At 45.8% G+C, this 23,653-nt stretch overlaps 4 protein-coding genes across 6 annotated transcripts; 1 reads left to right on the forward strand and 3 right to left on the reverse strand.

Annotated features, from left to right (window-relative positions):
- Nucleotides 1-3: 3 nt before the first annotated feature.
- LOC117565934 (uncharacterized) lies at nucleotides 4-15,689 on the reverse strand. Its single transcript, XM_052003167.1, is given in 12 exon segments — nucleotides 4-902; nucleotides 967-2,311; nucleotides 2,314-4,107; nucleotides 4,109-4,330; nucleotides 4,589-7,369; nucleotides 7,426-9,944; nucleotides 10,242-11,357; nucleotides 12,016-12,295; nucleotides 12,358-12,687; nucleotides 12,747-12,918; nucleotides 14,558-14,597; nucleotides 14,670-15,689. Coding segments are annotated over 12 exon segments (11,583 nt in total). The 5' UTR covers nucleotides 15,229-15,689; the 3' UTR covers nucleotides 4-477.
- A 388-nt stretch (nucleotides 15,690-16,077) lies between these two features.
- On the reverse strand, nucleotides 16,078-17,556 carry LOC117564227 (GTP-binding protein 10 homolog). Its single transcript, XM_034242917.2, has 3 exons — nucleotides 17,449-17,556; nucleotides 16,873-17,395; nucleotides 16,078-16,684 (listed from the first exon to the last, which is right to left on the reverse strand). The coding sequence occupies exons 1-3, from the start codon at nucleotides 17,488-17,490 to the stop codon at nucleotides 16,098-16,100; spliced, it is 1,152 nt and encodes a 383-aa protein (XP_034098808.1). The 5' UTR covers nucleotides 17,491-17,556; the 3' UTR covers nucleotides 16,078-16,097.
- A 212-nt stretch (nucleotides 17,557-17,768) lies between these two features.
- On the forward strand, nucleotides 17,769-20,024 carry LOC117564225 (tRNA-dihydrouridine(47) synthase [NAD(P)(+)]-like). Its single transcript, XM_034242914.2, has 4 exons — nucleotides 17,769-17,874; nucleotides 17,934-18,084; nucleotides 18,142-18,442; nucleotides 18,499-20,024. Exons 1-4 carry the CDS (start codon nucleotides 17,843-17,845, stop codon nucleotides 19,839-19,841), a joined length of 1,827 nt encoding a protein of 608 aa, XP_034098805.1. The 5' UTR covers nucleotides 17,769-17,842; the 3' UTR covers nucleotides 19,842-20,024.
- Nucleotides 20,025-20,524: 500 nt separating this feature from the next.
- LOC117564228 (fructose-1,6-bisphosphatase 1) lies at nucleotides 20,525-23,410 on the reverse strand. 3 transcript variants are annotated; one of them, XM_034242918.2, is made up of 4 exons: nucleotides 23,284-23,410; nucleotides 22,630-22,710; nucleotides 21,303-21,646; nucleotides 20,525-21,232 (listed from the first exon to the last, which is right to left on the reverse strand). In XM_034242918.2, exons 2-4 carry the CDS (start codon nucleotides 22,649-22,651, stop codon nucleotides 20,567-20,569), a joined length of 1,032 nt encoding a protein of 343 aa, XP_034098809.1. In that variant the 5' UTR covers nucleotides 22,652-22,710; nucleotides 23,284-23,410; the 3' UTR covers nucleotides 20,525-20,566. The 3 variants fall into 3 exon arrangements, with proteins under 3 accessions (XP_034098809.1, XP_034098810.1, XP_034098811.1); XM_034242919.2 differs by having other exon boundaries at nucleotides 22,630-22,706; nucleotides 23,284-23,362; XM_034242920.2 differs by lacking the exon at nucleotides 22,630-22,710 and having other exon boundaries at nucleotides 23,284-23,398.
- Nucleotides 23,411-23,653: the final 243 nt, after the last annotated feature.

Here is a 23,653-nt window from a genome sequence, read left to right on the forward strand (position 1 = left end):
TCCTTCACAGAATTAATGTAGTAATGAATAACTTATATAAAACAAAAGCTGCCTAAGGAACATTTTCTCTGTACTGTGTGATGTTTCTGATGTGTGATGTTAGATTAAACTTTAAACGTAGAAGATATGGCCAGTTCTCTTCTAATCTAACTCGTATATTCTGTAGTGTCTTCACTTGCCATTTTAAAACGCATTAAAAATCACTGGATTACATTAATTAGTATTAGATTAACTACTATGCATAATAGTAGCACACTATAAACAGTAGACGACTGATAATTTAACTTATTTGTGTAAGTGTCTCATCTCGGTCTAAACAACTAGGCTAAAATGATGTGGGTTATACACATGGGGTTCTGATTAACACATAAGTATATATTTATGATGACACGCTATTCCAAATGCTTTCCTTCCATCCTGACTAATCTCCTCCTGTATTCTTACTAGTATTGTTATTATTGAATTTTGTGTTTTTTGTTACAGCATCAGATCGTCGCTGTCCAGCGGCTCATCCTTGATGCGCAGCATCTTACTGTCATCTGTTATGGCATAATCGTTTAGGAATATATTGCTATCGTTGTGCCGCAAATGCAACGTTGGCGCAGCCTCCGGTTGCAGTTGCCCTGGCTGAGTAAAGCAATAGCTTTCAAAGTGCTTGCTGCATATCTGTCGTGAGTTGTCCCATTTGGCAATGGGTTCGATTTTGAGATTATAGCACCACTTGGCACGCAGATTGCGATTCTCTGGGAAGTCGAGGAGTGGCAACTGCAATTGCTCAATGCCGCAAACAATGCAATTGGGTGTCTTGGCGGGCAGATGCAGGGCACAAATGTGCTTGCCACGATAGCGTTGAATGTCCGAGAGATTCAGTGCATGACACCACTGATGCAGCAGCATGGGATCTGTAAAAAAATAAAAATTAGACATTAGTTTGAGGTTTAACTTGGCAATTTGCTTTTAGCTTACCACTAGGAAACTTGTGCAGCTTGGCATCCTTGCCTTCCGCTTGACAATCGAGCATACAGCAGCGTGGTCCAACATCAGGCAGCAACGCAGCTGAACTCTCCCCACTCCTTGGACCCAGATTGAGCGTCGGAACTGCATTGTACATGAGACGCCGCACTCCAATCAGCTGCGGATCAAAGTGCCGACTGCAGATGAGCTTCGTATTGCGCTGCGCTTCGGTGAAACGCATACCAGTCGCCTGCTCCCACTTGCGTATGGAACTGGTGTTGTTGGGCAGCCGAAACAGCTTGATGCCATCGCCTCGCGGACTGCGACAATAGGGCAGCGAGCACACTTTGATCTTCCAAGGCGGCAGTTGCCCCGGCGGCAAGGGATCGAGACGTGAGCGACGTTCGCGTTTTACCAGCGGTTCATTGGCCATCTGCTGGGCCAAATCATCATCGTAATCGTCATCCTCGTAGCCATCCTCCAACGGCATATCCTCACAATCGCTGCCTACTTCCAGTTGCTGGCGACTCTGCTCATTCGTATAGATCTCCAGCGGCACATTATCGCCCAGCTCCAAAGTGGGCACTGCCCACGAACAAAGCTTGCGCAGCCGGATGCAGCTGCGCTCGAAGTGTACGCTGCAGATCATCGTCTTCCAGGGCCGTCGCTCGTCGTACTTGATGCGCAGATTGTGCATCCAGCGCTGCTGCTGCTGGCGAGAGCGTGGAAACTTGTAAATGTGCACACCGTGCTGCGAACGCTGACGCTGGCAATGCACCAGCGAACACTTGTCGTAGCCCGACTTGACCGGATTGTAGCTGGTCACTGATTGCTCCTCAGCCTCCTGCTTGATGCTGGGCAAGCGCAGTTCCTCCCAGTTGCTCGATCTGCCGTGTGCCTGCTCCATATCCTCGTGCAATTGCATTTCGGGCACCAAATAGCTCAGCTCCGCTTCTTCCTCCTCCTGAAAGTCCTGCTCCAGTTTGATGGGGAATTGTTGTTCGCCACTGCTGTTCTTCTGCTTGTCCAGCCGCAAGTTAATGGCCTCAAAGTCGCTATCGAAAAGCTCCCGCGGCGCACGCGGTCCCAGCTTCAAGGTGGGCACGCTGCCGTGTAGTAGTCGCATATTCAACAGGCAAATGGGTTCAAAGTGAGCGCTGCAGATGCGATAACGCCAACGATATTCGGGATCAAAGGGCACCTGCGTATTGTGTTGCCACTTGGCGCACATGTCCACATCATGTGGAAACTTGTGTAGCGTCAAGTTCTCGCTGGTCAAATGATTCGGGCAACCATCGACCTGACAAAATTTGCTCGACTTGTGCGGCGGCGCCGGCTCCGGCAACCGAAGACTAATATCGCTATCCTTATTGACCTGGAAACCTGTTTCTCCTCTTTGAGCTGCAGCTGTTCCGGCTCCGGGAGCGGCAGAGTGGTGCCAAACTCATTGTCATAGATCTTCAGCGGTCGCCGCGGCCCCAAACTAAGCGTTGGCATAGCACCCCGTTTGATGCGAGCACCATGGAAACATTCCTCGGTAAAGTGATAGCTACAGATGCGAAAACGCCACGAGTAATTCAGATCCACTTCCACCTGCGTGTTGTGCTTCCACTTCTCCATGGCATCCAGCGAGGTGGGAAACTTGTGTAGCTTAATGTTACCATTCACATCGTTCACAGTCACATCGCAGCCCTGTACGCTGCAATGACGCGCGGTGTACTTGAATCCATTGCTGCTCAAGTGACCACTTGAAGGTCCGCCTCCATATCCGTGCATCAGATGCTGCTTCTGTTCGGCATAGCTCAAATTCGCCTCGTTGTCCATTTGCTCATACGTGGTGCACTTTTCCACGTGACCTACCTCGAGCAGCACCTCAAGCGCCAGCGGTTGCTGTGAGTTGTCATCGACATTATCCGGCTGCAGTTCTTCCTCTTGCTGCTCTTGATACTCGTAACGCTCCTCTTCATCCTCGTCCCTTTCAATGTGCTCCATCTTCACAATTGGCTCCAGTAAGTTGCATAGCTCCTCTGGCTGCTGCTGCTCCTCTGGTTGCGGTTGCAGCTGCTCTACCGCCAGCAGTTCGTTCATGCGCTGCCACTCTTGCTCGCTGGGATTGGGATAAATGGGTGCTTCTTCCGCATCGCGCGGCGGTAGCTCCAGCGTCGGCATAGTCCACGGTTTCAAGCGTCGCGTGCTGTCCATAAAACAGCAGGACTCAAAGTGTTTGCTGCATATCTTGTACATGTAACGCTGCTGCTCATAGAACACCAGCTGCATGTTGTGCAGCCACATCTCAAGCACATCGCGACGCTGCGGTAATCCATAAAGTATGCCACCATCGCGTGGCTTTAGCGTACGGCAGCCGGGCACCGCGCAGCTGATGACTCGCAATCGCACACTGTTCCGACTGTCTTCGTAGTTGGCGTCCAACTGCTGCTCGGGCGTGTGTTCCTCTGCAAAGTGTTCGACGCTGTGATCGTAGAGCAGCACCAAGTGCAGCGGGCACAGCTTCAAGAGCTTCTCTTCCGTCTTTTCCAGACCCATGTACTCCAGCCACTTGAGACGCAGTGCCTCCGATTGTGGTAGATCGTAGCTAATCCTCAGGTAACTCTTCTGCAGCTCCACACATTGCGGATAGCAGCAGTCATAACTGGAGCCACTTCGATTACAGAACTTCTTAGCCTTAACGGCAGAAGCATCGGTGCTGCGATGAATGTTCCCGTTATCCTCGTGACCCAGCTGCAACGTGGGCATGGCGCCCAGCTGTGGACGTCCGTTGCTCTCCAGGCAGCTATCATCGAAGTGTGCGCCGCAGATCCTCAGTCGCATCAGCTGCTCGCGACTTATGTTTTCGAGGCGTATATTCTGTAGCCACTTTTCGGCGAGCGACCGCAGCTTGGGGAAGGCAAACAGCTGCACATCCTCCTCCTCATCCTTGGCCAGACCGCAGTTGGGCACACAGCATACATTGTCTATAGCAGCCGCAGCATCCGTTGCATCCCATTCCGCTGGATTGGGCATCAATTCAATGGGCTCATCGTGGCCCAGGTGGAGAGTAGGACGTGCGCCGGGTCGTAGCAGTTTTTGTTGATTGATGCACTGCGTTTCGAAGTGGCGATCGCAGACGTGATGCTCCCCACTGCCCATGGTTTGCCGCATCCAAACGCAGATTGTGACACCAGCTAAGCAGTTGAGCACTGCGCTTGGGCATCTTGTAGAAGCGTTGACGCGGTCCATCCTCGTCTTTCACACAGCCAGCAACGATGCAATGCACATCGTTTAGGCATCGACTCAGTTCCAGCGTGGGCACCGCATCCTCCCTCAACTCGCCCGTCTCCCGGTCAAAGCAATGTGGTGCAAAGTGCAGCTGGCAGACCTAAAAGCAGAATTTAATTGAGTATCGAATAAATTAAATTGTATCATTCTTAAATTAGATGATAATTGAAAATTAAATTAAATAAGGCAAGACGCTTTATCACCGAACCTTTTATTTTGTTTGTAAAGAATTTAAAATTTTTAATTTAACGTAAAATTAATTCATCTTCATTTGAAATTGAAATCTACAGTCTAGGTTAAATTAACAATTTTGTAAAAATAAATAAATCAATTCGTAAAGAATCTATAATAACCTCACCTGGAAACCATCGCTGCTGGCCTGCATGGAGCGATGCTTGCAGTTGGTCGCCCACTTGCGAATGGTGGGTCGATCCGTGGGATAAGCGTAGAGACGCAATTCCTCGCTACGCGGCTGGAAGCAGCTCAAGACGGAGCAATAGTTCTCCCAGATGTACTGTAACGTCTGCTTGTTCTCCTGGCTGTCGGCAATGTTGCCATTGTGTCTGGCATTCGGTATGACATGGCCGTCGTGACCAAGCTTCAATGTAGGCACCGCCCAGCTGCGCAGCTGCTTCTTGCAGATGGCTTCCTCCTCGAAATGATCCTGGCAAATGAACAGCTGCTGGGTATCCACCAAACGGGGCTGTTGCTGCGTATTCACCAGCCACTTCAGCAGTGCCGTTTCAGCGATAGGAAAGCGAAAGAGTCGCGTCTGCGACGTAGCCTGTTGCAAGCAGCTGGGGATGCAGCAGAAGCGCAGCTTGCCACGCGGACTGGGACTTGCACTGGCGCTGGGACTGCCACTGAAAGCCAGCTCCGTCTTGATGCGCAGTGGCAACTCAACGGGCACCGACGCTGTCAAAGCAACGGGTACCGACGCCGTCATGGCAACGGGCACAGGAGGCGGCACTGGAGCTGACGGGAATTGCCCATCCAACTTCGGGTTCTGATAGATATTCGCATCGTTGTGGTTCAAGTGCAGCGTTGGCACCGCCCACAGCTTGGGACGCACAGGTCCCAAGCAGCGAGACTCAAAGTGCAGCATGCATATGCGATAGACGTAGTGACGCGTTGCATCGTAGTTGATCTTGGTGTTGTGCACCCATTTGGAGCACATGCCGGGACACATGGGAAGCTTGGTCAGCCTGATGTTGTCCGTGTACTTCGAGTAACAGCCGGGCACAGCGCAGCGCAACTTCATGGCCATCGTGGAGCCTCCAATGAGATCATAAGTCTCCTGCAGTTGACGGAGCACCGAGCCTGGCAACTCTGCGGGCAGCGGCACCTGTTCGAAGAGCTGCATGAAGTGCATGACACAGAGCTTGCCATCGCTGGCTTGTTGGGGCAGCGGCAGCTCTAACCACTGCAGCCAAGCTTGCTGCACCAGACGATGTTCGGGCAGATCGTAACAGCGATAGAGATTGAGACGAGCACACGGGCAACTGGCCACCAAGCAGGCACTCGACGTGGAGGCTGCCGCGATGTTGCCACGATTGCGATAGATGTGCGTGTCATCGTGTCCCAGTCGCAGTGTGGGCACCGCATCCTCCACATGGTCCAGCAGCTCCGGCTCAAAGTGTTCGCTGCAGAGACGCGCCTGACTGCTGTCTAGCATTGGGGATAGCTTGAGATTGTGCAGCCACTTGCGAAGCTGAATGCGATTGCTGGGCAGTCGCTGCAATTGCACGCCATGCACCTCCGGCTGCTTGCCACAGCTGGGCAGACAACAGCGTCGTTTAGTCATCATCGTTGAGGGGTTCTGATCCAGCTGCCGCTGCTGCTGATCCGGCGGTTCCGTTGGATGCTTCCGTTTGCGGCAATGTTTCAGGCTCCAAAGCCGAAAAACCGAATGCTGCGGCTGTGCATCGTAGATGCTCAAGGCCTGACCATTGCAACTGTAGCTGAGGGGCGTTGCGTGACCCAGATTCAAGGTGGGCACCGCATGCTGCTTCAGCTTGCGTGTGCCCAGCATCTCTGATTCAAAGTGTTCGATGCACACGCGTCCCACACAATCGTCAAGCGATAGCTGTAGATTGGCGCTCCATTTGAGCAGCTGTTGCCGATCCTTTGGGAACCCAAAGGTGCTCAGTTGATGGCTCGCCGTGCGCTCCTTGCGACAATGTTTCAGGCAGCAGATGGGCGTCACATTGTTCACGGCTTTCTCGCGCCGCGGCGGCAGCACCAAAGGCGGCAGTCGCTTCACAGGCGGTGTGTCTGGTAGTAGCAGCTCATCATCGTCGCCCGGCTCATCCTCATCTTCATCTTCGTCATCGTCCTCATTGACTTCGTCCTCATCTTCAGCGCTGTGCTGCTCAGCAAACGTCTCGACCAGCTCTAGAGGATCAAAGTAGCCATGATCTGCCTGCTCATCGTCGTCGTCGTGCTGCTGCTCGTGGTCCACATCATCAGTTGGCTCCTCTTCCGGATCGAGTCTCTCCTGCTTCACTTTGACCAGCGATTCCGTGCTGGTCTCCTGATCGCCACCTTCCTCCGCCTCTTGCTGCAGTCCCGCCTTAATAGCCTCATTGTCAAAGACAACGCCTTCGTTGTGACCCAACTTCAGCGTGGGCACTGCGCCCGTCTTCAGCTTCAGCTTGCCGCGCACCATGGGCTCAAAGTGATCTGCACAAATGCGTCCACGACACTGATCCGGCGCCAAGCGCAGATTAACGCGCCACTTCTCGAGCAGATCTTCGCTACGCGGATAGCGATAAGTACGCAGATCGTTGTCAATGCTGCGACGCTTGCGACAATGAGCCAGCGCACAGGTGGGCGTAAAGAAGCCCGGTATATTCTTTGGATTCTCATAGATGGGCAATTCCTGATGACCCAGCTGCTGCGTGGGCATGGCCCAACTCCTTAGCTGCTTGCCATCAATGCAACGACGATTGAAATGCGCACTGCAGACTCGTGTGCTGCGATCCACCTCATCGGGCTGCAGGCGAAGATTATGGCGCCACTTGCTCTGTTGCTGCTTGCCATTGGGGAAGGGAAACAGGCGAGCGCCATGCTCCAAGCGACTGCGTCCACAGTCTGGCACACAACACTTGTAATCCGCCAGAGAACGCTTGATCTTTACCTGCAAAAAGAAGTGTAATTAATATCAATGATTCTGCCGTAAAATTGTTCACTCACCTGTGCGATATTTCTGTCTTTTGCCTCCAACATATTCAAGTCAGGCTTAATGTCCTCGTCCACCTCCGAGTTGTCCTCCTGCTTGATGCTCATGCCCATCGAAGAATTTACTCGACGCTGACGTCCAAAGAGATTGCTTTGCAGCTCCTCGGGATTCACTTGGAATAGATCCTCCGTCTCCTCGTGCCCCAACTCGAGTGTGGGTATCGAGCCAATGTTAAGCCGCGTCTTCCCTATGCAAATGTCCTCAAAGTGCGCATTGCAAATCTTGTAGCGTTCGCGCTCCTTGAAATTGAGATGGTCCAGTCGCAAATTGTGTCGCCAGCGCTGAAACATGTTCGGGTCCTTGGGAAAGCTATTCATCTGCACCTCATCGAACTTGCGCGTCTTGCCGCATGTCGGTACGCAGCATTTGAACACGGGATCCACATAGCGTTCTTCGGGCTTGGGGTTGTCAATCAGCTCGATCTGCTCATCGTCATGACCCAGATGCAGTGTCGGTATCGCCCATTTGTACAGATGCTTGGGTCCGATGCAGTCCAGCTCAAAGTGTTTGTTGCAGATGCGCACACCAATGCAATCCACGGGATTCATCTTGAGATTGTTACACCACTTCCACAGCAGATCTTCGTCGTCGGTGGGGAAGCGGAAGAGACGTACATCGGGCTGCTCCTTGGACGCCTCACAGCCCTCAACAGTGCAGTGTTCCTCAACAAACGATTGCGCCTCATTCGGATAGATATCGTCGTCATTGTGACCCAACTCGAGCGTTGGAATGGCTCCCGCACTCAACCGCTTCCCATTGAAGGAGTGCGTCTCAAAGTGAATGGAGCACATACGATACTGTTGCCGCATGGCGCCTCTGGGTCGCATGCGTATGTTGTGCATCCATTTGCGCAGCTGCGTAGGATTGTGTGGCAGCCGGAAGAGCTGCACGCCCTGACCACGCTGCCGGCGACAACTCTCCACAATGCAGACGCGTTGCAGGCACAACTTGTTGGCCTTGAGCTTGGCGGGATTCTGATAGATCTTGTAGCCAGGTGGTGAGTTCAGATCAAGCGTGGGCACAGCCAGCGGTACCGGACATTTCTTGCTGAGCACGTGCGGCTCAAAGTGCGCCGAGCAGAGGCGTCTTTGGGCGCTGCCCACCAGCGGCACTTGCAGATTGTGCGCCCACTTGGCCAGCGTGGAGCGATTGAGCTTAGGAAAGCGATACAGTTGCACATTATGCAGTGCACGCACCTTGCGGCAATGTGGCAGACAACAGCGTGGCACCCACGTCGGTTTCACGCCACCCGCCTCGTGATTAGCGGCACGTTTGGTTTTGAGATGCGTGCGTCGCTTATAGAGCATTTGGTGCTCGGGATTCTCGTAGAGATTCTCAATGTTTGTCGCCAGATTGAGCGTGGGTATCGCCCAGGGACGCATGCGTTTCCCAATGCAGTGCGCTTCAAAGTGCAGATTGCAGATCCTCAAGCTGGATAATTTTGCCGCGTCCAGCTGCAGATTGTGCGACCATTTGGCCAGCACTTGCGACTCTTCAGGCGGGCGATAGAGTTTGATGTCATCAACGCTGGGATTACGCTTGCACGTGTCCACACAGCACTCGCCCTGCTCCTCGCCATTGTTGGGTGCACTGGGTCGAGCGTAGAACTCGGCCACCTGCTCTGCCGTGGGCAGCGGATAGGCGATGTTCTCATGGCCGAGTATCAACGTTGGCACTGCCCACTTCTCCAGCCGCTTGTTGCGTAGACAGCGATCCTCGAAGTGCACCTCGCAGATGGCATCGTTGAAGAGCTTAGTGCCATCCGGTACCGGGCGCTGCAGGTTCGCACACCACTTGGTCAGCAACGCCACATTGCTGGGGAAGCGATGCAGATTGGCATGATCACGATCGCGATTACGCTTGCAGACAGCCACACAACAGGTTTCCCTTATGTTCAGCTTCTTGATCACATCCGGATTGCGATGAATGTCCTCGTCGTCGTGGCCCAATTGCAACGTGGGCACGGCAAACGGACGCATGCAACCACCAATGCAATAGGGTTCAAAGTGCAGGCTGCAGATGCGCATTCCCTTATGCATCTTATCCTCGGGTATCTTCAGATTGTGACACCATTTGCGCATCTGCTCGGGCCTTCTCGGTATCGTGTGGAATGTGATGTTCTCATTATTGTGCCGCTTGCTCTCGCAGCTCGGCACACAGCACACGTCCATACTGTCGCTCACATTCAGGCCGGACGAAGAGCCTCCTGAGTTGCCCATGCCCATGTACGATCCACCCATGTCTCCAGCATCCACATAGTGCGATGAGCTGGCTGAAGAAGATGTTGAGGCTGCCGATTGACGTTGATATTTGTGATGCTGTTGTTGTTGCTGCTGGTGTTGCTGCAACTGATGCTGCTGCAGTTGCTGCTGATGGTGGTTTGTGGGCGTGGAAGGCGTCGGTGGTGGCCACAGCTCATTCTCGTAGATGTTGAACGTGTCGTTGTGCCCCAAATGCAGCGTGGGAACAGCACCTGCAAGAAAGATATTGAATAAGAATTAATTGATCAATTAAAGTAGAAATTATACTAATTTGAAGGAGTTCACAATCCTCAATTTCATATTTAAATTAAGAAAACTCGGGCGCTATAAATTTATAAATTGTATCACTTTTTTTGGTTACTTTTTTCTGAAGCTTACTTAATCAAAACTTACAATTTACTTTTCAATTCCTTCAACGGGATATAAATAAATGTACTCTAAAAAATTCTCTTAATACAAGACTTTAAAGCAACCTTCAATCAAATATTTTGCATATGGTCTTCTCTTACCCGGCGAGAGTTTGCGTAGTCCCAAAGCCTCTTTGATAAAGTGAGCGCTGCATATTTTGTGATTCTTGCCGCGATAGACGGAAGGATCGAGACGTAGATTATAGCACCAGCGTCGAAGCAGCACCTCATCGCGCGGAAAGCGATAGAGCGACATATTAAAGTCGGACGAGCGACTGCGACGACAAAAGTTAAGGCAGCAACGCTTCTCCTCCACATACAGATTCTTGGGATTGTCATGGATCTTGCCGTACTGAGCGCCCAAATGTAAGGTGGGCACTGCCCACGGTTTCAGCCGGAACTTTCCAATGCAACGCTCCTCAAAGTGGCGACTGCAAAAGTGACGCGGCTCCTTGGCCTGGACGGGCAGACGGGCATTCTGGCACCATTTGATCAGACTCTTGATATCCTTGGGAAAGTTGTAGAACTTGAGATTGCTCTCGCCCCGCTGGCTGGTGCAGTTGGGCATGCTGCAGCGTGCCACTTCGCCGGTGGTAAATGTGTTGGTCAGCTCGCGATTCTGATACAGATTGGCAACATCATCGTGGCCCAGATTGAATGTAGGCACCGCCCAATAGCACAATGAATAGCGATTGATACAACGCTTCGGAAAGTGCATGCTGCAAATGCGAAAGCTCGCATAGCTCGATGCCGGAATGTGAAACATCTTGAGATTATGCAGCCACTGATGCAGATACTTCTCATCTTTGGGGAACGTGAAGAACTGCAGCGTTGGACTGGTGCTCTTGCGCACTCCACACAAAGGCACACAGCAAAGAGCATCCTCCGAGTCGTCCAGTGTGGAGGAGTGCGCCTGCGGACCTCCAATGGCACCACCAGAGCCGCCGCCACCACCGCCTCCGGCAGCCGCATGAATCGAGTTGTCGCTGCCATAGGCATTGTTGTAGCTACTGTTATCGTGTAGACTGTATCCAGATTCGCTCGTTGAATTGCTGTAGCTTCGCTCCAGCTTCACATTCGCCTCGTTCTTCAATGTGGAAGCAAACAATGCGGCATTATCGGCATTGGCTTGACGCTGTTGCAACAACGAATTGAGCGCTGCTGTTGCCGGCAATGCGTTTGCTGATGATGTATTAGTTTTGTGTTGCGGCGAAGGCACTGCAAGAAAGGAATACAATTAATTGAAAAGGAACTATGAGTAATATAAACCAGAATTGATCTATCAGGTACCCTAATAGATAAATACTCTTTTGTTGTATAGCAACTAATATTTTAATTAGGTTGTCTTATAGCCATAGCTAGGTAACAACAATGCAAATTAAAATACTTTAAGAAGAAATTCTTAAGACGTTAAACAATTTAAATTGTTGGCTACGCAACAGAGGTCATATATAATATAATAAATCAATTCAAACCAAATTATCAAATTCTCAAATTCACTCTTCATTATTGATAAATTAGGTTAAGAGAAATAATTTTAAAAATGCTTTCTCTATTATTATATAAGAAAGAAATTTAATTTGAATTTTATCAAAATATATTACTACAAATCCATTCAGATTAGACAGCACTTTATCTAAGTTAGCATGAAATTTTAATTAAGATAACCAAGTTTGTATACAAAAAAGAAAATAGTATATCAAATCCTGATAGGAAAAAGGCCAAGGCTATTGAACTTGGAATTCGAAGCCTTTATCTTCTATGAACCAAAGTATTTTACTTTATCAGCAACAATTTGAATAGCTCCTTATCCAAACCCGAACTAATCTACCATAACACTGATAAGGGCAGTATTCCTTGTATTTCATCGACTTACTTTCAATGGTGCCCATGTGACAATCCTGAAGTTTGTAGTTGGCCTGTTGCTGATGCTGTTGATGTGAATGTTGTTGCTGTGGTTGTTGCTGATGAACTGCCGATTGAGCGGGTGCGTAATACTTGCCGCAGAAGTACGGCGCCGCTAAACGATGCTCGTGCAACTCCAAAGCGGTTTGATACCACAGGCGACAAATGGGACAATCGTAACGCTGCTGGAATTTGTGCTGCGGCAAATGACCATAGAGTTGTTCCCGCGTGGCAAACGTCATGGAGCACATCTGCAAAATCAAAATTCAACGATTAATAAATGAGAATACAAAACATTCTGTGTAATACTTACGTTGCACACAAAGTTTTCATATTCGTGCTGCATGTACTCATGCGATTCGCATTCGGCAATTGTATCAAAGTACTTGCCACAGTATTTGTGGCAAAAGAACTTGTCCATTCTGTGCAGATGCTTGTGTTTCTGCAGCTCATCGCTGGTCATGAAGGACATGGTGCAGAGGTTGCACTTGAAGTCATACTCCTGTATGTTGCAACTGCTCTCGGCCACATGTCGCAAGTAGATCGATCTTTTAAAGAACACCTCCTTGCAACGCTGGCATATGGGAAGACTTTCCGATGAGCGATCCGTTTGCAGCTTGCGCCGCGGATAGCTAAGCGGGTTCTAAAAATTAACAAATATTATTAATCTAGTTATTTACAAACATTTTATTTACAACTTACGGGAACTTTTTGACTGCCATAGCCCTCGTCCTTGACGGTTAATTCCACCTTCGGACTCAGCATATCGTCGCCGAATTCGGGATATTTACTAAAATCAACAAACGGCGTATTATCATCGATATAGTTTGATTTGTAGGCATGTTCGTCAATAGGGTTCCGCTGTTGAAAAACAAAACAAACAATTATATTCATTATTATTATATTATGAATTTTAATTTCTATGCCATAAAATTGATCTCAACTCTTTATTGAACTTTGTTCACATTTGGGTGATTGTGCACTTTACTTAAAATTAATTTTAAATATAGAAATCTATTTTCGGTTTCTTATCGACACAAATCTTGTGAGCAAAAATTTTACGTGTAGTGAAAAAATAATCGCTAATGCATAATGAATAAACTTTAGACTCGCACAAATATTAGTTGAAATAAGAGATTGTCCTCGTTAATTTATTTTTCTTTCTTTTTTTCAAGAATGGAATAAGAACTCAATAATAAAAAAAGATTAAAGTGAAAATACAAATTCTATACCATATTTTCATTGCGCACAGCAAACAGAATAAAATTAAGAAAATATGGCGAACACAAAAAAAAGAAAAACTACAGAAGATGCGCATTAATAAATTACAATTGAATAGATTGAATGATACTGCAAGACTAACCAACCAAAAATATTTCCAGAACTTCAGATATTATTTATTTCACTTTTTTCTGTTGCCATGGTTTTTACACTTATACATATGAGAGGAGTATAAGAAATTTTTGTGTCGAGTTCTTCTCTCGGGGCAACACACAACTGCTGTGATAAGCAAGCATACAGAGATAACAGCAAGCAAGAGTGTATATGAAATTTCTAATTTTCTCTCAGCATAATCAAATCAAATACAAAAAGAAAGAAAAACGAAAGATATATATAAGATTGATTGTTGTATTTTTTATTTTATTAAATAATTGGATAGTCTATTGCATTATATCATCATTTTGCTACGTTGGATATTTATTAGTTGCCCCGCCCTTTGTAATTCCATTCTATACTTATACATAGTTTATAATCTGTTGGGAAACGAACTCGTTACATAAGAATCAAGACTTCAAAGTTTCACTCGTACACTGAAGCAATCAAAATTCCATCAATAGAAAGGAAATGTGTGTATATAAACATTAGGGTTATAGCCGGTAATATAACGAAGCATCTATCTATAGTAAGTATAAAATGCACATAAATGTTTGATATACCTACATTATATATATATAATAGATACACATAGAACTTGACGACGAAACGCACTTGGAAACAGACCTACAGATACAGAGAAACCCGAAAAAACAACCGAACGAACTAATCGCAAGAGCCTCACCGTAACTCAACACAATTCAATTCAGCACATTTCAGAAGCGCTACAAAACGTTAAACGTTTTATTGATTCGGCGACGCCAAAAACGGAGCCTGAAATTACTACGGCTACTTACGCTATATAGAAGGAAAATTTGGCCTCGCAATATTCCCAGTCTCAGTCGCAGTTCCCAGTCTCAGTCTCTTATACAGAATTTCACTGACACTCTCTGTCAGTTATTGTTTGCTGTGTATGCGTGTGCTTGTGTAAGCGAGTGTGTGTCTCTGTACCACAAATGCATATTACACTGTTTGTGTTTTGCATTTACATCCGTTTATGCGTGTGAGTTGGCTTTGTATGCATATGTTAGAGTCGGCGAAAAGTGTGTGTGCGTATGCGCTATCGATATTCGTAAAGCTCTCGATACTTACATTTTATTATCATTTCACCGCTGGCATCGAGACTGTGACGATGATTGGCGGGAGCTGGCGGCGGTGCCATAGGATTTTGGAAATGCTGTTGTTGTTGCTGGTGATGTTGTTGTTGTTGATGATGCTGCTGTTGTTGTTGTGGCTGTCGTTGTCTATCATCGGGCAACTCCAATGGCTCGCTCTTGATATAAGGATAAGAGCTATGCATTGAACCATGCGGCAGATAAGAGCGTTGATTAAGCACATGATGTTGTTGTTGCTGATGCTGCTGGTGATGTTGTTGTTGCTGCTGTTGTTGTTGTTGTTGGTACTGCAGCAGCTGGTTGTGCGCATAGGCAACAGTATTGGCCTCAAGGTTATATCCCACCCCACCACCAGCTGCTGCTGCTGCCCCATAATACGTTGCCTGCGTACCACTTGCAACAACTCCAGAGCCGTATGCATTCATAATGCTGTTGTTGTTGTTATTGTTGTTGCTGCTGGCTTTGCAGGGCTCCGCAAAGGCTGCGGCGGCCTGCGAATGGTGGGGAGGGTAGGAAGCAACATGTGAGTACCAATTGTGTTGCTGCTGTATTTGTTTATGTTGTAGCTGTTGTTGTTGTTGTTGGTGGTGGTGATGTTGTTGCTGCTGATGGTGGTGATGTTGCTGTTGTAATTGTTGCTGCTGTTGCTGGTAGTAGTGATGATGATGCGAGGGGGGATTGTTGTGTTGTGACATTACGAGCGAGATAAATAATTGTATTTGTTTTTTGGCAAATTGTTACACCGTTTAATTTTTACTGCTGCTTTGTGGCGTATTGTGTTTTTTCTTTTTCTCTCTCGCTCAACCCGTCTCGCCCTGTCTTTTTCATTTGGCGTCGTCTTTTATATACCAGTTTTTCACTGTTCTCTGCCCCTCTTTTAAGATTGATGCATATGTGTGTGTGTATGTATCGAAATGTCATTTATATTCGAAATTACGAATTAAATGCCATAAAGACGCCGTTCGTAATTCAATCGCATACATTTTAAGTAGTTAGCATTTGAGCACACATTATTCATTGAGCACCAATTGGAATTTATTTCACTGGGCGCGAGCTTTGTTGAAATTTTCAACATTTTTCTTTCGTTTCGTGTTTTTAGCGCGACGCGACACAACAACAACTGCGTGTGTGTTGTGTATGCTTGTGTATGTGTGAGACTTATGGGTTGCCTAGTGATGAGCAGCGTGACCGCAAGCTCAATTTTAAAATATACTATTTTGTTGCGAAAACAAATGGAATATATACCAACTGCTACAATTACAGCGCGGCTGACGGCTCAACTTTTTAGCTGTTTTTCAAATTGCTTTGTTTTGTTTTTATTAAAAACAAACAAAAATGAATATCGAGGCAATTAGTAATGAAGGAATTTGGAATACAATACTATAATCGACCATAACAAAGTTTTTCGCACAAGTGATGAGCTTTCGAGAGATTTGGCGGTTGTGTGCGATGTATCTATGATGTTATCGATTAAAATGGTCATCGCATCGTTACTGTGAAGCGATCTCTGTGATTTTTAAATTGAAATAGCGAATTAATTTTAAATATATTGTTTCAACTTTTATTATGAAATTTTTGGCCCAATCACTCCTACACGTTGTTGCAATTTTTCTTTGATTTGATATTCGTCTGCAACAAATTGCTCTGCTGCCACATCATCTAGCGTTTCACGCAATTGCCTTTTTACTTGAGTGATTCTCGCCAAGTTTTTAGCAGATATAGGAAGAATATGATGGAATTTCAATACTCTGTTTGGGCGCACTTCCTCTGGACATTCAGCTAGACCACTTTGTAGATCCTTAATGTTTGGCTTTAGCCTTGTCAATATGTCTTTTGCACCCTCTTTGTCCATTTTGTTGAGCAGCAAAACGCAAGGTTTCTCCAACAGCGTCGGATCATAAAGCTCAAGCTCTTTGTTCAGTGCATAGATGTTGGTTAAGCAATCACGATGTGGATGCCGTGGACTCAGTTGGAAACCAAAAATGTCCACCATAAAGAGTAGCAATCGTGTGCGTTCAATGTGCTTGAGGAACTTGTGACCCATGCCGAAATTGGCATGTGCGCCCTCAATCAGTCCAGGCAAATCAGCAACGCTAATGGACCGATGATCACTGTATTCAATTGTGCCGATCTGTGGACGAATTGTGGTAACTGCAAAAAGAAGAAACAATCGATTATAAACTGGCAAATTCAAATTTAAATTGCAAGGTATCGATTGCTGTCGATTGTAACCAGAATTGGGTAGACTGGTTACAATCTACATTTCATGTTCGCATAAATAAAATAGCAAAATAAAAATGATGAATGAAATTGATTATCTAAAAAGTGTATTAACTCACAGGGATACGCGGCAATCTTTGGTTTTGCATTGGAAATGGCTTTCAGAAGCGTACTTTTACCAGCATTCGGAAATCCAACCAAACCCACATCGGCAATCAACTTTAGATCCAAATTCACTGTGCGATGATCACCAGGTCGCCCGATGAAGTTGTTCCCAGTGCAACCGCCGGTGCCACCTCCTGCTACAATGCATGTGGCGTCTGCTTCATTCAAATCAGCCAGCAGTTGCTGCTGTTCATCGTAGACCTGAACTCCCACTGGCACCTCGATACGCTGATCGGCACCGCGTCTTCCAAATATAGCCAATTTGCTGCTGTCCTCGCCACTAGAGGCGATCACACGCTTCTCCTTCAATCCCTGAGCCATTTTGCGCAGCGTTAAGCCCTCCTTGGCTACGAAATAGACTGCGCCGCCTTGACCACCAACTCCTCCGTAGCGCGGCAAACCATTGCCGCCATGTCCGCCGCGTACTGTGAGTCGCAATGTGTCCAAAAAGTTGGAGCGGAAGTGTGCACGCGCGGGCTATAAAATTGCTTATTTAATAAAAATATTTTAGACTATAATTGCAGCCTTACTGATTTTGTGGATTTTAATAAAACATTAAATAGTTGCACCATCGCGAACAGCTGATCGGGTTATGAACAACATATACTGATTACAGAAACTGTAAACTTTAGGCTCTGTTAACAGGCATGCAAATAAAGTAAACAAACTTCATCAGTTGGTTTCTAGAATTCGGACTAAAACAATAATTACTTATCATACATACAAAAAAAATCACAATATTATAAAAAAAAAGATATTGTATAATACAATCGTGTAATTCATGCAATGTTTACATTGGTTTGCTTTGTGCAGCCGAAACAGCTGTTGGGAATTCGATAACATTACGATACATCGATTATTTTGCAGCTAAGCACGTGCGATTTGTTTGTGCTAAATTCAGTTGTTTTTAGTACACACAGCGACATGGAGCCGGGAATTTGTTATATCAAGCCAGAGTTAGTGTTATCAGCTAATTTTTAAACAATTATGTATAATAACTATTTATTATGTACAGGTATTTAATAGGAGAGGCAAATGGAAGCCAGCAAAGCGGTGGTAATGAGGGCGAGTCAAACAAACGTAAGCACGAGGATGATGCCGATACGCAAAACGAAGCCGGCAGCAAACGCGGCGGCAAAAAGGAACGCAAACGTGGCCAAAATAAGGTGCACAATTTGTTAACAATGAATAGGCTTAAAGCTTACCATTTTGATTCACTCTAGAACCGCCCTGTGTTCAAGGATGAGCGCTTCTCACATCTCTGCCACTCATTGATCGAAGGACCCGGCGGAGCACCTTGTGCCTTGCAAAACTGTCGCTACGTGCACGATTTGGACGCGTATCTGGCAGCCAAGGGCGAGGAGTTGGGCAGCGAGTGTTATGTGTATGCGACGAAGGGCCATTGCAATCGGGGCGTCACCTGCCGTTTTGCTAAATCGCACACGGATGCGGAGGGCAGAAACATAAAGGCGCCACACTACAACGAACAGACGCCGCCAACCACGTGTAATGGTATCAGCGCAGGTAAATAGCTATAATTACTGTAATTTAGTTCTGTAATTAATTTGATATGCTTATAGAGCTGCAGGTTCGGTTACGTAAGCACGATTATGATTTTACGAGAAGCAAGGAAGTAATTAAGCTAGCGGAGAAGCTGCGTGATGAGCGAAAGCAGGCAGAGCAAGAAAAGAAACAAGAAGCCACTCAAAAAACAGGGCAGGCAGCAACAGAAACAGCGCAGGAAGCGAAACACGAAGTTCCTGTAGATATACAACAAGAAGTGATGCAGGATCAGCCCACGAAGCCCATTGGCAGCGCCATTGATGATTCTACAAGTGGACGTGATGCGCCTCGCAAACCAGTTATTGATTTTCGTGAAAAGCTGGTGCTGTCGCCATTAACCACAGTTGGCAATTTGCCATTTCGCCGCATCTGCAAGGAGTTTGGCGCCGACATCACGTGTGGCGAAATGGCCTGTGCAGTGCCACTGCTCAAGGGTCTGGGGCAGGAGTGGGCGTTGACCAAGCGCCATGAGAGCGAGGACATCTTTGGCGTTCAGCTGTGCGGCAACAATCCCAATGTAATCACACAGGCCGCTCAGGTGTTGCATGAAACCGCACGTGTGGACTACATTGATCTGAACATTGGATGTCCCATTGATCTGATCTATCAGCAGGGTGGCGGCAGCGCATTGATGCGACGCACCAACATTCTGGAGTTGACGGTGCGCAGTTGTGCCGCCTTGTCCAATAAGTTGCCGTTCACGGTCAAGATGCGCACTGGCATTTATGCGGACAAGAGTGTGGCACATGAACTGCTGCCACTTGTGGAGGAGTGGGGCGCCTCGGCGGTCACGTTGCATGGACGTTCTCGAGAACAGCGTTATACCAAGTCCGCGAACTGGGATTACATTGAGCAGTGTGCAGCGCAGGCGAAGGAGATGCCTGTGATTGGCAATGGTGACATACTTAGTTATCAGGATTATGTGGAACGCAGAGAGCAGGCTCCGCATGTTAGCTCTGTGATGATTGGACGTGGTGCACTGATCAAGCCTTGGATATTCCAGGAGATCAAGGAGCAAAAGTTCTGGTCACCCACATCATCGCAACGCTTTGAGCTGCTGCGCCGCTATTGCAACTATGGACTCGAGCATTGGGGCTCGGATACGAAGGGAGTGGAGAGCACGCGTCGCTTTCTCCTCGAGTGGCAGTCGTTCCTCTATCGCTACATACCCGAGGATCTACAGCAATCGCCACCGCAAAAGATCAATGCCCGGCCACAAAAGTATCGTGGACGCGATGAAATGGAGACTTTGATGAGCTCTAACAATGCCGCTGATTGGGTGAAACTCAGTGAAATGCTGCTGGGAACTGTTCCACAAGGGTTTAGCTTTGTGCCCAAGCACAAGGCGAATGCCTTTTGAAGGAGCTGCAATTGTTAAGTTTTAGAAAAGTTCTATACGTAGATTATAAAATATTTTTACATCCCAACCGCAAATCGAGAATTGGGAGCATAACGTTAAGACTAAAGTGTTCAATTTTACTTAATTGAAGTCACACTACACATATTGTTTTTTATAAATAAAAAAGAAACAGAGTACATAAGAAATGTTTGTTCACTGGGAAAAAGAAGAAATATTTTTAAAGTTTGTTATAAATTTTATATGAAAAATTGTTTGCTGTCACAGAATTTTATTATTTTTGTATGCTTCTGAATTCATTGTGTTATGATTTGTTGTCTCAATTATTATTTTATTTTGTTATTGTATCATTTTGATGAATAAAAACATATTTGAAATCAACAAACTTTAAATATGTAAGCCGCGAGATCTAAGGCATTTATTATTTAACTCAAGTTTGTGATCCGATGCTATTCAGAGGGTGGCATTATTAGCTTTACACTTTGCATTTATTGTCAATCACTTTGACAAATGGAAAATACAACCCACAGCTATTTAACTGGAGTTTGCTTTGAGATTTACGATAAACAAAAGAGAGTTTACTGAAAAGTGTAGCCTGCTTTTAGGCACTAAAAATATCTGCATTAGAGTGAATGTCAGTGCAGGCTCTGAGCAAAGTGTCTTCCCAGGAATTGAATTCAAACAAATTTACATAAAAAACATTTATTAAGAATTTATTAAATTAGAAATCACTTCATATAGCTGAGCGCCTCCTCGACATCGCCCTTGGAGCCGAGCACAATGGGACTGCGTTCGTGAATCTTCTGTGGCACAATGTCGAGTATGCTGATCTTGCCATTGCTGGCCAGACCGCCGGCGAGGATCATGAGGTAAGCCATGGGATTGCACTCGTACAGCAGACGCAATTTGCCATTGGGCGCTGCCTTGGTGGCTGGGTAGATGAAGATGCCGCCGTATTTGATTGTACGATGCACATCAGCCACCATGGAGCCGACATAACGGGCTCCGTAGGGTTTTCCCTTGGTGGGATCCTTCTTGGCAGCAATGTAATTGAAGACGCCAGCATCCCAGTCGCTGGCATAGCCCTCGTTGATGGAATAGATCTTGCCCTTCTCGGGTACACGCATATTGGGATCAGTTAGGATGAATTCACCAATGGCCGGATCGTAGGTGAAACCATTGACGCTGGTTCCCAGACCCAAGACGATGGCTGTGGCGGAACCGTAGAGTGCATAGCCAGCGGCCACCAGCTGATTGCCTGGCTGCAGAGCATCCTGCACAGTGGGCGCACCTTCGCTCTTCTTGCGATAGATGGCAAATATGGAGCCAATGGACACCAGACAGTCAATGTTGGACGAACCATCCAAGGGATCGAAACAAACAATATATTTGCCCTGTGCCAAAGAAGAAGTCAATCAAAAGGATTAAATTATTCAATAATTTACAAAGAATTCAATCTCTCACCTGACACTGTGTTTCCACCTCAATAACATTCTCGTTCTCCTCGGACACCAACAGGCAAGTGGTGTACGAGGATCTCAGCATGTTGATGAACAGCTCATTGGACAACACATCCAATTTCTTCACCTCCTCGCCCTGCACATTCACATCCCCAGCAATGCCATGGAGCTTGGCAATGCCCGCCTTGCGCACCGCCGACGCCGTCGCTTTGATTGCAGTCTGTATGGAATTGAGCAGCTGGGTCAGATCTCCAGTGGCATCCTTGAACTTGCGCTGTTCATGCAACACAAAACGCGTCAGCGTCATCGCGTTCGAATCGAAGGCGGGTCCTTGTTGAGACATTTTGGCTGATGAAATACAATCAAGCAATAAATCACAGTTTCTATGCAATTTTGGAAAATTTTTTATTTTGCTTAAAGTAAAGCAAAACTTGCAACGTAATTTAGTTACAGCCATAACGATAATCAAAAAAATAAAATCTAATTAATTTGTACAAAATAAAATTTTCATTAGGTAAAACATAACAAATTTATTTCAAATAAATTATACAACAAATAATTCAATGCTATAATTATGCACCGTAAAAAACATTGATATTTTTAAATATGTTTTTCGAATTTTAATTATTTTTAGCACTTAAAATTGAAGTGTTAAAATTGCAAAAGTTCGGCATTACTAGTGTTTTACATTAATTACAGCAATCAAAATATTTGTGATAAGATAAGAATATAGTATATTATATTGTTTATCAATGATTTGACATCAAAAATCAATATCAAATGAAAGTCTTCTACATAAACATCTACCACAAAATAAATATAAGTATTATTTAAATGCATTAACTGTTATATAACGAAATTTTGTTAGTGAGTAGTTAAAATTCATTTATAAGCAAATCATTAAAATTCATTTTGCTTTGACTTGGAATCTTTATATTAAACGATGCATTTTATGTCTTGTATATACAAAATGATTAGATAATCACTAGTTCAGTTTGTTAATTAGCAAAATCAAATTATGCAAGACAATGATTTGTTCGATTAGAGCTACAAAGATTACACAAATTAAATGTAATACTCTAGGTTTTAGTAGATTGATTACAAACAAATTCCAGAATCTGATTTGCTGATTAAAAAGGAGGTAAAGTGGGTGCAATAACAATTAGGTTAGTCAACTGATTAAACTGAAGACAGGGATTGATTTTGGAGTGGATTCAAGTGGATTGGCAGAGTTAGAGGAGTGCAAATTGATCATCAGGCAGAGGCGTGACAAAAGGGCGTTGAACAGAGAGCGGGAAGAGGAGTGTGAAGCTTAAACAATTTTCACTTACAGTCACCGTTTTTGGCCGCCATTGTTGGGGATACTTATGTATAAATATGTATGTATATTATGCGGTTCCTCTGTGGGCTTCCTTGAAAAACAACAACAAATTAAAAGGCCATCCTTCCAGAAAGAGCATGAAGGTCAAACGAGCCACAGAGGCAGAGACACTTTGTCGACCCATGAACACTTATTATTATCAAAAACTTGTCAGCTCTCTGTGTGTGAGTGTGTTTGACTAGTGTGGTTTTTGGTTGTTTTGGTTATGGGCTAGCTGATAACCTGTTTATATATATATATACAATCGCAATCGTATGCATGTGCTTATATAGCGCAAATATCAGAGTAGCAGATAGAAACCGGAACAAGCGAAAAGATTTTCATTTATTTCTATTTGACTTTTTTTTGCCAATTTCTAAGAGCGATGACACGTGCCCCCTTTTTATTTTTGGAAACGCCACATGATTTGATTTGGCTGTAGTATATGTATCTATAAGTAGCTATATCTAAAATGTATCTTTCAGATCTTGGCCAAGTAGTTTCGCTTTTAACATTGCTTTGACCCCGCCCGTTTGCCGGTTAAAAACATTTGTTGAGCTTCGCTGTTTTACCAAACACACAAAGAACCAATAATAACAATAACAATAAGTGAAAGTTAACTTACAGCAAGAGAGCACGATAAACGAACCGATCAAAACAGAATAGAGAACAGACACCAACTAAAAGCACCGCAGTCGACGGCTGTACTGAAGAGACTGAGCGACGTTGACTTTCAGCTGGCAATGGGAACGGACAAGAGCGATTGAGGCAGCAACAGCAACAGCAACAACCGCGGCGGCGACGACGACGACGACGACGGTGAAAACAACGTCACAACTTTTGTGCCAGACGGGAATAAAAATACAAGAAACTGTAAACAACTGAGTCAATGCTAGACTAACATATACCCAGTACTGCTAGTCATATTCACAGATGACAGCTTAATTTAATTAAAAAATTGTGCTCGAAAAATAAGAATAAAATTCTGGAATGTA

This window comes from Drosophila albomicans, chromosome 2L, assembly GCF_009650485.2.
Source record: "Drosophila albomicans strain 15112-1751.03 chromosome 2L, ASM965048v2, whole genome shotgun sequence".
Classification (NCBI taxonomy): domain Eukaryota; kingdom Metazoa; phylum Arthropoda; class Insecta; order Diptera; family Drosophilidae; genus Drosophila; species Drosophila albomicans.

Bases quoted from the DNA above. Each gene is read 5' to 3' on its own strand.
- LOC117564228 (XM_034242918.2), bottom strand. From the start codon at position 22,651: ATGGCGGCCAAAAACGGTGACT. The intron at 21,647-22,629 runs GTAAGTGAAAAT...GTATTTCATCAG, and splicing joins GGCGGCCAAAAACGGTGACT to CCAAAATGTCTCAACAAGGA. The intron at 21,233-21,302 runs GTGAGAGATTGA...TCTTTGGCACAG, and splicing joins AGGTGGAAACACAGTGTCAG to GGCAAATATATTGTTTGTTT.
- LOC117564225 (XM_034242914.2), top strand. From the start codon at position 17,843: ATGGAGCCGGGAATTTGTTATATCAAGCCAGA. The intron at 17,875-17,933 runs GTTAGTGTTATC...TATTATGTACAG, and splicing joins ATTTGTTATATCAAGCCAGA to GTATTTAATAGGAGAGGCAA. The intron at 18,085-18,141 runs GTGCACAATTTG...GATTCACTCTAG, and splicing joins GCAAACGTGGCCAAAATAAG to AACCGCCCTGTGTTCAAGGA.
- LOC117564227 (XM_034242917.2), bottom strand. From the start codon at position 17,490: ATGGTGCAACTATTTAATGTTTTATTAAAATCCACAAAATCA. The intron at 17,396-17,448 runs GTAAGGCTGCAA...GCAATTTTATAG, and splicing joins TATTAAAATCCACAAAATCA to CCCGCGCGTGCACACTTCCG. The intron at 16,685-16,872 runs GTGAGTTAATAC...TTCTTTTTGCAG, and splicing joins AAAGATTGCCGCGTATCCCT to TTACCACAATTCGTCCACAG.